An 11382-nucleotide genomic window follows, 5' to 3' on the forward strand; every position below is an offset into this window, starting at 1 on the left:
CCCATTGCAGTGCAACTTATGCTCAGCAAAGTCTTTGTCCCTGATGAGGCTCAGCAATGCCCTTTCCCTGCCCCTCTCAGACTGATACCCCCAGATCTCTGATTGAACCTTGGTCTTGATCGCTGAGCTTCAGTCTGCCAGCTGTCCCCAGAAGTGGCAGAGGAGCGCGGATGGGTCTGGTGCCCTAGTGCCATGCTGTATTTGGGCCTGACAGAGTGTCTCGATGGCACGCAACACTGTCCCCAGTGCTACTCCACAGCTTCCAGGAGGCAGGAGTGAGGGCAGCTGCAGGGGGTGAGTTTTGGTTAACAAGATTACCCAGGCTGAAGTCTGGCCTGGTGCTGGGACTGACACCCCTACGCCAAGGGTGAAAATGCTGTGGGACCTGCAGCGAGCAGCCAGAAGACAATAGGAAATCTATTGAGCTTTTCATCTGCTTCCTAATGGCCTTTTGCTTTTCTTACCATGTGTCCTGTATCTTTCCCATTGCCTGTCTAGGTAGGATGCCTGAATCTGGCCCCCCAGTCCCCAAACCAAGAGGGAGACCCACCTCCTCAGATCGGTATGTCCTTTGGCTTGCCCCGAAACCATATAGACCAGGAGGGATGTGCGTGCGGTTAACTCATGAACTCTCCTTCCAGCCCCACCCCTCCCTGGCTGATCAGCTGGCAGTGGGGAGGGAGGGCCTTGTGGCTAAGGCCTGGGGAGCCCCCAGTTCTGTTCCAGGCTGGGACTCAATGCGGGGCTAGAGCAGTGCTTCCCAGATATTTTACTGAGCACAGCCCCCAATTCCATTTGGTCTTTTTTGCAACCCACCCATTGCGAGGAGGGCCAAAATCATAGACCAGTGTCCTTTGCCACCTTCCTGCCCCACTGAGGGGCACCACCTACCCTCAGCTGCTCCATCTGCCCTGGCACCATGACCCTAATCCCAGCCTGGTGCGGAGGGGAGGCCTTGGCTGGAGAACGTCCCGTCCCTCACTCATTCTCCAGTGGTGGCTCCTGTCCCGTGGGATTGGATACAGCTCCCAACACCAGGCATTGCAATTTGGGGCTCGGGATTGCAGTCCACCCTGTCTTGAGTGGCCCAAACCTGAGTGGTGCTGAGACCCCATGCGGGTTGCAACGGCTGTAGGACTGAAGCTGCTGCTGTGGGATGAATGCAGGGCGGTTTGCCCTCCAGACTCCCTCTTGGGGCCTCCCCTCTGCACTGGGCCCACAACCCACGTTGAACCTTCCTGCAATCCACTGTTTGGAAACCACTGGCCTAGAGCAAGTCCCTTCTCTCCTTGTGCCAGCCTTTCCTCATCTGTACCTGAGGGGGGATAATGCAGTGTCTGCCATTCAGGAAGACTTGTAAAGTGCTTGGAGATCTTCACGTGAAAGAGGCTGTGGAAAGGCAAAGAACACATTTTGTACTCATATCTCAATGTCTATACTTTGACCTGTTAAACTGTTACCCCCAATTGGTGGGTATTACAAATTATGTATTCCTTACACCATCCGATCTTAAACCAAACTTCGCACCCCTTGATAATCTGTATGTTGTTCCCTGATAACCAGAAACTTCTACACTTAAACTCAGTACCGTTCACTTTTTTAAACATCGTCTTAATAACATTTTTAAAATTTGATTGATGTATTCAGGATTCCAAGCCACCCTGAATTGGCAACACAGAACAGCTGGGGAAGAGGAAATGTTTGGCTGCCTGGGGGAATGTTCCACATTCCTGGGCGGGGGTTTCTGTTGTGTGTGTCTGGCTGTAATGGTGATACTTTGCACCTATACAATGCTTTTCATCCAAAGATCTCCAAGTGCTTTGCAAAGGCTGGTCTGTATCATTGTCCCCATTTTGGGGAGAAACTGAGGCATGTAATGAGTAAAGGCACCTCACCTGCCTCAGTGAGCAATGGGGCAATTGGGCATCTGAGACATTTTCTTGCATTGATTATTGGGTGAAAATTGCTCCCACTGCATTCCTCTCCCCAACTCATTGTGTAAAGAGAAGTGACTTGTGCTGGGGGAGAGGCAGTTCTCCAGCTCAGCCAGAGTGCTCGAAGATCCCAGTAAACAGCCCAGCTGGCTGGAGCCATTTGCTTAGATCTCCTCAGCCCCCAGCCATTAGCGGCATGTCCACTAAGCATGGCAGATAGTTTAATCTTTCTTGCTGTGGTGTGACATGGGGGATGAGAGAGATGCCACATTTCCTAGGAATGGCCAATTAATATTGTTTGCCAGACTGAAATGAGGGTACAGAGCTCTGGTTCCCAGCCTCATTAGTGAGGCTGGAAGGTTTGTGCTCCCCCTGCCTGTGAACCCACATGCCCAGTCCTACCCTCAGCCTGTCCCTGGGGGTGAATGCTCTGCAGAGAGAAGGCAGGGGCAGCCCTAGCCTGTCGTTTTCCCCCTTATGGGCAATATTCTACCTGGTTTGTCATGAATTCTCTCTTCCATGCATCCTCCTCATCCCCTCTCCATCCCTGACACCACTCTTCTCTTCAACTAGAGCGGGAGCTGCTGTGAGACCAAAGGACCCTCCGTGGATTGCGTTGGTCCAGCCAGAGCCCAAGAGGAAGCCGGCTCCTCCCCCGCCAGGCAGCGGCCAGGAGATTCCCACGAGGGCTTCAGAGGAAGAGGAGGAGCAGGGGAAAGGGAGGGAACGGGAGAGCAGTTCCGCCAGCAGGGAGCCCAAAGCCTACAACCCCTTTGAGGAGGAGGAGGACGAGGAGGAAGGTGCAACACCAAAGAGCATGCCAAAGCAGGACCAGAGTGAGAGCATGACAAAACCCACTCATCCCTGGTACCGCATCACCCCCACCAGCAGCCCCAAGACAAAGAAACGTCCAGCTCCACGAGCACCCAGCGCCTCCCCCCTAGGTGAGTCCCTCCCACACCCTTCTGTGCACACCCATCCTACACAGAACTCCTGCCTCTGTCGCCCTTGGACACCAGGGATAGGCAGCCCTGGCACTTTCACCCCTCCAGCAGGCAGAGCAAGTCCTAATGTCTATGCCAGCTGGGCTGGGCTCTGTGCTACCTAATCCTGCTTCCCACCCAACCTCACAGGGTGGGTGTTCGAGAGATCTCGCTCCTGAAGGTGCCTCCGACATTCTCCATCTGTGGCTGGTACAGGTGTGGGGGGGTATTTGTTACTTCCCGTTCCCCTCTGACCTCTCTCTTTCCTTTGTAGTTCACCACCCTATCTCCAGGCTCTCGCACTCAGAGCCATCCTCCTCCACCCCATCACCTGCCCTCAGCCTTGAGAGCATTAACTCCGAGTGTTCAGCCAAGGCCGCTGGTGACCCGGATGAGGCGTCAGTGCCCAAGAGCTCCTCCGAACCCACGGTCCATGTGCCGGCTGCTTCCAAGATCTCCTGTGCAGACACTCCGCTCACCAGTGTCTCCTCCACTGAGAGCCCCACAGCCCCAGCCAGCCTGTCCGCCAACTCCTCCTTCTCTTCCTCCAGCGAGCTGGCCAGCTCCAGTGGGGAGGCACAGGGGGGAGCTCAACAGACCAGCAAGAGCCTTTCTGCCAGCAATTTAAAGACCAGCCCCAGCCAACTGCCCCCCAAGTCTCCTGCCAGTGCTAGTCCCACACCCATCCTGTTGGCCTCAGACACGGGTGAAGGAGGCCCCAAGAATTCCCCATCGCCTAAGCCTCAGCTGAAGGTAGGCTGGTGCATTTCTCCTAACCCCTCCCCGACCCTCATCACAGCAATCATCTTGTCCTCCAAAGAGGCCCAGAGGAGATGCCCTTCAGTGCCCTTTGGGAGGGGAAACCCACCCCTACCAATAGGCCTCTGGCCTTAAGCTGCTCGCTGTTTTTCCACCTCTCAACCTGGAGACATCTCCACACTGGAGCTGAGGGTCAGGCTACCAGTCTCCAACACTCTGTTATCATATGGTGATGTCTTCACCCCAAAGCAGCTCTGGTGCCACCAAGTGGTGAGACTCTGTACTGTGGTTTTCAGTAGTAACATTCTGCTCTCGACCCATTTGTGCAACATTGTTGGCAGGGCCGCCCCAAGCGGCGAAGCAGGGGGGAAAAAAGAAAAATAAAGCCGATCGGTGGCACTTTGGTGGCAGCTTAGTTGCGCCGCTTCATTCTTCTGCAGCAGTTCGATGGCAGGTCCTTCGCTCCCTCCAGGGCCGGCTCTAGCCATTTCGTCGCCCCAAGCACGGCAGAACGCCGCGGGGAGCGCTCTGCCACGCGCCGGTCCTGCAGCTCCGGTGGACCTCCCGCAGGCGTACCTGCGGAGGGTCTGCTGGTCCCACGGCTCTGGTGGACCTCCTGCAGGCGTGCCGGCAGATGCTCCACCGGAGCCGCGGGACCAGCAGACCCTCCGCAGGGACGCCTGCGGCAGGCCCACCGGAGCCACCTGCTGCCCTCCTGGCAACCGGCAGAGCGCCCCCTGCGGCATGCTGCCCCAAGCACGCGCTTGGCACGCTGGGGCCTGGAGCCGGCCCTGGTTCCCTCTCTTCCTCTTCGGCGGCATTTCAGTTGCAGCTCAAAGAGGAAGAGAGGGACTGAGGGACCAGCCGCTGAATTGCCGCCAAAGACCCGGACGTGCTGCCCCTTTCCATTGGCCGCCCCAAGCACCTGTTTCCTTCACAGGTGCCTGGAGCTGGCCCTGATTGTTGGCACAGAATGTGACCACCAAGAGCTGGTCAGACAGAGCCAGAGCTAGGATTCTCACAGTCTGGTGGAGTAAGCGCTAGTTAAATGGTAATCATGCTCTTATTCACCCTGCCTCAGGGTACAAATCAAAACAAATGAAAATGCTGCTCAGAGCAAAATAGCTTTCCATGCTGTTTATGATTAAGCTGTGGAACTCACTGCCACATGACATTACTGAAGCAAATAACTTAGTGTGATCAAGAAAAGGATTAAATATTGATACAGATGAGAATAGTATCTGCAGTGACGCTGGCTAGGATAAAATAACCAGGGCTATAAATCCTTATGCCTCAGGGGACATGCTAATCACTGGCTAGAGTCAGGAAGATGCACCTCCCGTAGTTAAGTGAGGTGGATTCTGGGGGTTTATACCTCCCTTGGAAGCATCCAAGGCTGTCTGCTGTCATAGACAGGATACCAGAGGATCCAAAGTAGCTACAGTTTCCCACCAATGCAACTCCAGCAGTGGAAGCAGTAGTAAAAACTATGGTGTAGACAGGACTTGGGTTCTTTTAGCACTCTGGTATCAAACCATGCTCTGGAGTTGCACTGGTGGGGAATAATACCTGCAGAGTTTGCTCCTGTAGACAAGGACTGGTGGACCAGCTGTCTACTCCACCATGGCAGAAGCGGGGATAGTGGCTTAGGTGGACTGTTACTCTGCTCCAGTATGGCAGTTCCTATGAGAGGGCGTTTGCTCAATGTTCACACCCTGCCTGGGATCTTCTTTATTGCTCTCTCCTGGGCACCAAATCATCTCCTTGGTTGTTTTCCCCAGTCTTCATGCAAAGAGAATCCCTTCAACCGGAAGTCGTCACCTGTCACCTCCCCCTCAGCCCAGAAACTCCCCAAAGGATCCAAGCCAGCACGCCCTCCTGCACCAGGACATGGCTTCCCGCTGATCAAACGCAAGGTAAAGAGGACAGAGGAGCATAGGGGCAAATGTCACCTCCCCACTGTTGGCTGGGACTGCAGCTCTGCTTGCTGAACCCCTATTTCCTTTCCTAGATTCCAGCGGTGGGAGGCATGTATGGCTGGCTGTTGAGGGATCTAGGGGATGGGTGGAGAGCCTCCTTGTGCACGCATACTCCCTAGAAGGCTCTTCAGAGTGGTGTACATTGACTTGCGTCACTAGTGGCTCCCTTTGGGAGCTGCAGGTTGGCCAGACTGCCTAGAACCAGCTACCCGGGGCCTTACCTTGGCTCCCACTCTCTTCTCCCCACCCAGTCTCTGCCCCTAGGCATGTCCTGATTCACCGTATGGTACAGCAGTTGCCATACCTCAGGAGGGAGTTGTCTGAGCAAGAAGGGTGTGCTGAACAAGTGGGGCAAAGTGTATCCACACCGCTCCTCCAAGATAACTGGGGGCCAGTTTGAGCTGTTGATGGAGGGAGATTTTAATGCATGTGCTGCAAGTGCATCTTGCCCCAGCAGTGCCATTAATCTGTGTGTGATGGAGCAGGGTGATTTCCCCCAGGAGAGGTTTGATTTCTTCTGATGCTGTGTTAGTCCTGTGGGAGGGAGTTGGTCACTCCCATTGCTCTCCCTCCTCCACAGAAGAGTGCTAGTCTCCCCTGCTCTTTCCACTGCCCACCAGGGAGTGCACTGGGGTCCCCAGGCAGGATGCTGGAGCAGATCGGTCAAGGGCTGCCCAGGGAAAGCGGCTGCCCATTGCAATGGGTGTTCCTGCTTGTGTGGTTTGGTAGGTCCAGGCGGATCAGTACGTCCCAGTGGAGGATATTTACGGAGAGATGGACACCATTGAGCAGCGGCTGGATGAGCTGGAGCACCGAGGGGTGGAGCTGGAGGAGAAACTCCGCAGTGTCGAGAATGGTAATGTGGATTATGCCAACCGTGGGGGTTGGGTGGGGACAGGAGGAGGGGAAGAGATGTGTCGTAGAGAATAGGGAATTTTAAGATGTAAGAGCTGTACCATCCCTGTAATGGGGGGAAATGAAGAAGAAGTAGTGATAATATGCTCTCTGTTTAAGGTTAGGGTGATGAAGGATCAAGGGAGTTGAGTGGGGGAAGGGTAGGGCTATGCCAACTGGCTTGGGCTATGAGGAAGATGGATCAAAACCATCACTTCTCCATGGGAGGCTGAGAACTGTTTAATTCACTCCACTTCTCATGTGTTCAGGAGCTGGATGAGGTCAGGTTAATTATAAGTGAATCTCTCCCTCCCGAGTGTGGTAGAGCCTGTCTTGGCTTGCTGCGCTGTGTGGGCAGAAAGCCCTGAGGAATGTCTCTGAATTCTCTTTCTGCCTGGTTTGACTGGTAGACAGCCCCGAGGACAGCCTGCTGGTGGACTGGTTCAAACTCATCCATGAGAAGCACATGCTGGTGCGCCGTGAGTCTGAGCTCATCTACATGTGAGTAGGGGGAGCACACTGATGCTGCCTCCAAAGCTAGGGAGGACAGAAGAGCCTCCCTATTCCCACCTGAGACGCTTTACTAGAAGGCCCTGATAGGCTTCCTAGTCAAGGGGTGGGGCTAGCGATCTATGAAGACATTGACTCTTTGTCCAAGTGTACTTGGAACTACTCAGAGACTGGAGCTACAAGAGCTGTGGGCTTCCCCATAACCAGCTCTCCTGCAGTGTTCCCCATGGCACTTCCTTCTGTAAGAGGCTGTGAGCACCCTGTAGCCACAACTCCTATAACAGTCTTTACTGGATGAGGCTGGGGCTAGCATTGCTAGGAGTACAGCCAAGGCTCCTGCCCTTTCACTACAAGTCTCCTGGTAGGTAAGGCTAAGGTCACAGTTGTTACTTTCAAACCTGACCCCATGGAGATGGCTTCCCAGAGAGGACATCTGCTTTCCGGAGGGATCTCTCTGAGCCTTGCAATGGGTTTTTGATGGTGTTTCTCTTTCTTTGCAGTTTTAAGCAGCAGAACTTGGAGCAGCGTCAGGCTGATGTAGAGTACGAACTGCGATGCCTTCTCAATAAGCCAGGTAAATCTCTTAGTACTGGTGAAATACCACCCTGAGCAGGTTCTCTGTCCCCCCAATGCCCATTATACTTTCAGTCATGGCTAGTCCCTGGGTAAAAGGGACCAAATGGGACTTGTTTTTGATGGATATTAATACTTCTCCTTAACTGGCTGCAGGGTGGCTGTTGAGTAACATGAGACAGTCCCTCCCCAGTACCAATTCCTGAGCATGCTGTCTAGACTGTATTCCCAGTCCCCACATTGAGAGGCCATCATTCTAACCTAGTGTGGAGATCCACAGAGTCATCTGCTAGGCTCAGGACAGGAATCAAACCCAGGTCTCTTGTATGACACTCCGGACCCCTGAACTCCTTGCACAAGAGAGTCACTTAGTCATTTAACTCCTTGTCTTTTCTGGGGTGGCTAGCTAAGGACTGGACGGATGACGACCGAGAGAGGGAGACGGTGCTGATGCAGGAGCTGGTCACCATTATTGAACAACGTAATGCCATTGTCAACTGCCTGGATGAAGACCGGCAAAGGTAACACGGCGGAAAGGGGGAATCTGTCCGAAACCCAGCTGCCTTTACAGCCCTGTCTGAGCGACACAGTGGAGGTGGTGGTGCAGACCACCAGTATGGGGTGAACTTGTACTGTGAAGTGCAACACCACGATGCCACTGTTACTGACAGATCTTCCCGAGGATCCCCCAATCCTTGTTCCTGTCAATCAGTGCTAATGACTTGTGGGGATGGTGTGTGTGTGTGTATCTCTGGATGATGTCTGTCCTGGTCTGTGTATATGGGGAATATGTCATAACTGTAGCAAGGGATTATGGGATACCAGTGACCATACCAGTCATGAGCAGTGGGGAGCTCTTCCAACCATGTTGTGGCTGTTGTCCTGAGAGTGGAATCTCTCAACAGTTTCCAACTGTTTCTTTCAGAGAGGAAGAGGAGGATAAATTGTTGGAAGCCATGATTAAAAAGAAAGGTAAGAAAGTGAATGGGAGCCACATTCCAATACTGGAGGACTTCAAGAGTCCTGGCTGCTCTCTCACGCTCCCAAGAAGAGGACAGAAGAATAAAGGGCATTAGTATAAATACACATGAACATGTGTATGTGTTTAGGGATTTATTCTATTATATGTAGGTTCTTATATCACACCCACCACCTCCGAGCATCTTCCACAAATGCATTATGCAATCTGACTAACCCCCATCACCTTTTCTCCTCTCCTCCTGTTCCCATAGGGAAAAGTGTGTTAGACTGTCTAGATAATATACACACACTTTGCTATGTGTTTAGGTTAGAGAAGGCAAAGTCAAAGAAATGTGCTTTGCACTTGGAGCAGAAGGTGGTGAGGTTTGTATTGGTCCTTAATTCCTGCGGAAGTTCATTCTGCAGCCTGAGAACAGCTCCTGAGAAATCTCTGTCTCCTGTGTCTAATCTCAGTGACCTGCACTGAATGTGTGTGTGTTTTCATTCAGACACTGGTGGCTCACACAGATGTATGCATCAAATAGTTTAGCCCCAGTCTGCATACGTCACACAGGTGGAGGCACGTGTCTATTGAGTGTATAGGCACCAGTATGCATGCATACTCCTGGGCTCTGTCCTTTAGAAAATAACCTCTCCTTGCAACGCTTCTGCAGAATTTCACAAGGAGTCTGAGGGCAAGAAGAAAGGAAAGTTCAAGCCCATGAAGGTGCTGAAGCTGCTTGGCAATAAACATGAATCAAAGAGCAAGTCACCTAAGGAGAAAAGCTAGAGCAGGAGAAAGCCAGAAGCAAGGATGGATGCACTGCTGTCTGATTGCATCAGCCCTCCCTGTGGCTGGCTGGATACCTGCCACTGGGGCTTCTGCCTCCCACTCCTCTCCAGAAGCTGTCTGTCTCCTCTCGTCAACCCCCACATGCCAATGCTGATTTCTCCCAGGGAAACTTAGCTTTCAGCCACAGACGTGGAGTTGCCCAAAAAAGAGGAGACATGGCGAGTCTGATCAACAATATTCCCCCTTCCTAAGGCTGTAGAGAGCCTGATCAGAGGAGAAAAGATACTATCCACAAGCTTTGGGGAGTGGGGAGGAGGGGAAATAGCTTTAGGAGATATTACCCAGTTGTGTGTTTATTACTATTATTATTATTAACTGTCTGAGCAGTAAGTAAAGGATTTTGGTGTTTGTGGGAAACTTGCACTAATTGCCCCGTCCCTCACTCTAACTGTGATAATCACATGTGCCTCATACCCTCTGCCTTGGGGGCTGTACACAGTTGTCCCTCCCCAACTCCAATTCATCCCCTTGCAGTCTGAATTCCCATTCTTAACTTTGGTAAAAGACTCGGGGGCTTATAAACAGGATTATTTTATTGGCACTAAATTCGCATTGAAAAACTAAATGAAAAGGAAAGAAATCCCCAAAATTTCCATGCCTTGGGTTCCTAAAAAAAAAAAAAAAAAGTAACCTCTGTCCTGTTTGTGGAGAGATTCCCCTCCCCCTGACGACACGCACCCCACGAGCTTCAGGACTGGGCGGGGTCAATGACAGGGCCAGGCAGAATGGCTAAGGAAAAGGGATTATGGAGAGTCCAACTGGACATGTCCAAGATACCCCACCCAGGACATCTAACCCTCGCTGCAGCTGCTAAATAGACCCACGCTTATGCTTTTTGGGGGGCAGGGAGGAAAAGAATGCAAGACTTTATTCAGTGCCAGCGAGGTTATCCTGTTGCCTTGCTTGCTCGTGCTGCCCTCTGCCAGCTTGGGAAGTGGGAAGGGAATCTCAGCTGGCCCTTCTCCAGCTTTGTCTGTATTTATATTTTTAAAAGTGCAAAAGGGGGGATTTGGTTTTTTTTTTTAATAGTGTCATTACTAGATGGATTCAACCCCATCCAGCTTTTTAAACCCTTGTTTTATTTGTTGTGTGTGTGCGTTGGGGGATGGGGAGAGCAGTCTTCCCTCCTTCCTTTCTTTTTTCCGCCTTCTCCAAGGTGAGGAGCTATTTATTGAGCTGTTTGATTGGTCTGAGTTAGACACTGAGTTTTGTGCGTGTTGGTTGGTCAGCTGTTGTCTTGCTTTATTAGCAGAGTAACTACCAGCCCAGAGCAAGCTGCTGCATTCCTTTTATAAAAATACTACAGGTTTGATCCAAACCACCCTTGGTGGAGTATATTTTTATACAGGGATCCCTGTTTACAAAACCATTGAGGGAGCTGAGTTTATCATTTTGGTCCCAAGGGCCACCAGTACTGATTGGGGCAGCATACGCAGCCCCTAGGAATGGAGGGCCCCATCATACTCTTGCAACCCCCAACTGGCTGCTCCAGGAGCAGTGGCCACGTTTCTATGGTCATCTCTGGAGAGGGGAGATCCCAAAGCACAACTTACCCTCTCCAAAGCAAAGCAGTCAATTTGGCCTTGTAGCGTGCAGCTGAGCCACTGTCAAAGGCCATTAGAATTGCTGCAGTCTGACACCCCCAGTCCTACTCCCGCCAGTATTTTGATTTGTAAACTGTTACACTGTACTAACTCTGGGATTGCCATTCATCTGCAGAAAAATAAAACCAGTGGAGTTAAAAAAAACTACTGCCACCCTGTGTTGCTTATCCTTACCTGTGCTTGGCTCACGTTAGGTATCTGGCTAGCTTGGTTGGTAGTACCTGCACCTCTTAATCTCAGGATTATGGGTTTGAGCCCAATGTTGGGTACTTACCTGGCTTGGGGAGGTTTGGTGGAGTACTGCTGACAAATAGTTCAGCCGCTGAACCTAAG

At 52.0% G+C, this 11382-nt stretch overlaps 1 protein-coding gene across 2 annotated transcripts in view; it reads left to right on the plus strand.

The window, feature by feature from the left end:
- MICALL1 (MICAL like 1) overlaps positions 1-11193 on the plus strand; it is a 29407-nt gene extending 18214 nt beyond the window's left edge. Inside the window, exons 7-17 of one of the 2 annotated variants that reach the window (XM_030546030.1) lie at positions 499-562; positions 2508-2878; positions 3192-3670; positions 5458-5592; positions 6385-6511; positions 6960-7050; positions 7560-7633; positions 8039-8153; positions 8558-8604; positions 9267-9424; positions 9463-11193. In XM_030546030.1, coding sequence (XP_030401890.1) covers positions 499-562; positions 2508-2878; positions 3192-3670; positions 5458-5592; positions 6385-6511; positions 6960-7050; positions 7560-7633; positions 8039-8153; positions 8558-8604; positions 9267-9382 — 1619 coding nt within the window. In that variant the 3' untranslated portion in view covers positions 9383-9424; positions 9463-11193. Of the gene's footprint in view, positions 1-498; positions 563-2507; positions 2879-3191; positions 3671-5457; positions 5593-6384; positions 6512-6959; positions 7051-7559; positions 7634-8038; positions 8154-8557; positions 8605-9266 lie in introns of both variants that reach the window. The other variant, XM_030546021.1, reaches the window with a different exon arrangement.
- Positions 11194-11382: the final 189 nt, after the last annotated feature.

The sequence above is a fragment of the Gopherus evgoodei genome, chromosome 1, assembly GCF_007399415.2.
Source record: "Gopherus evgoodei ecotype Sinaloan lineage chromosome 1, rGopEvg1_v1.p, whole genome shotgun sequence".
Lineage (NCBI taxonomy): Eukaryota > Metazoa > Chordata > Testudines > Testudinidae > Gopherus > Gopherus evgoodei.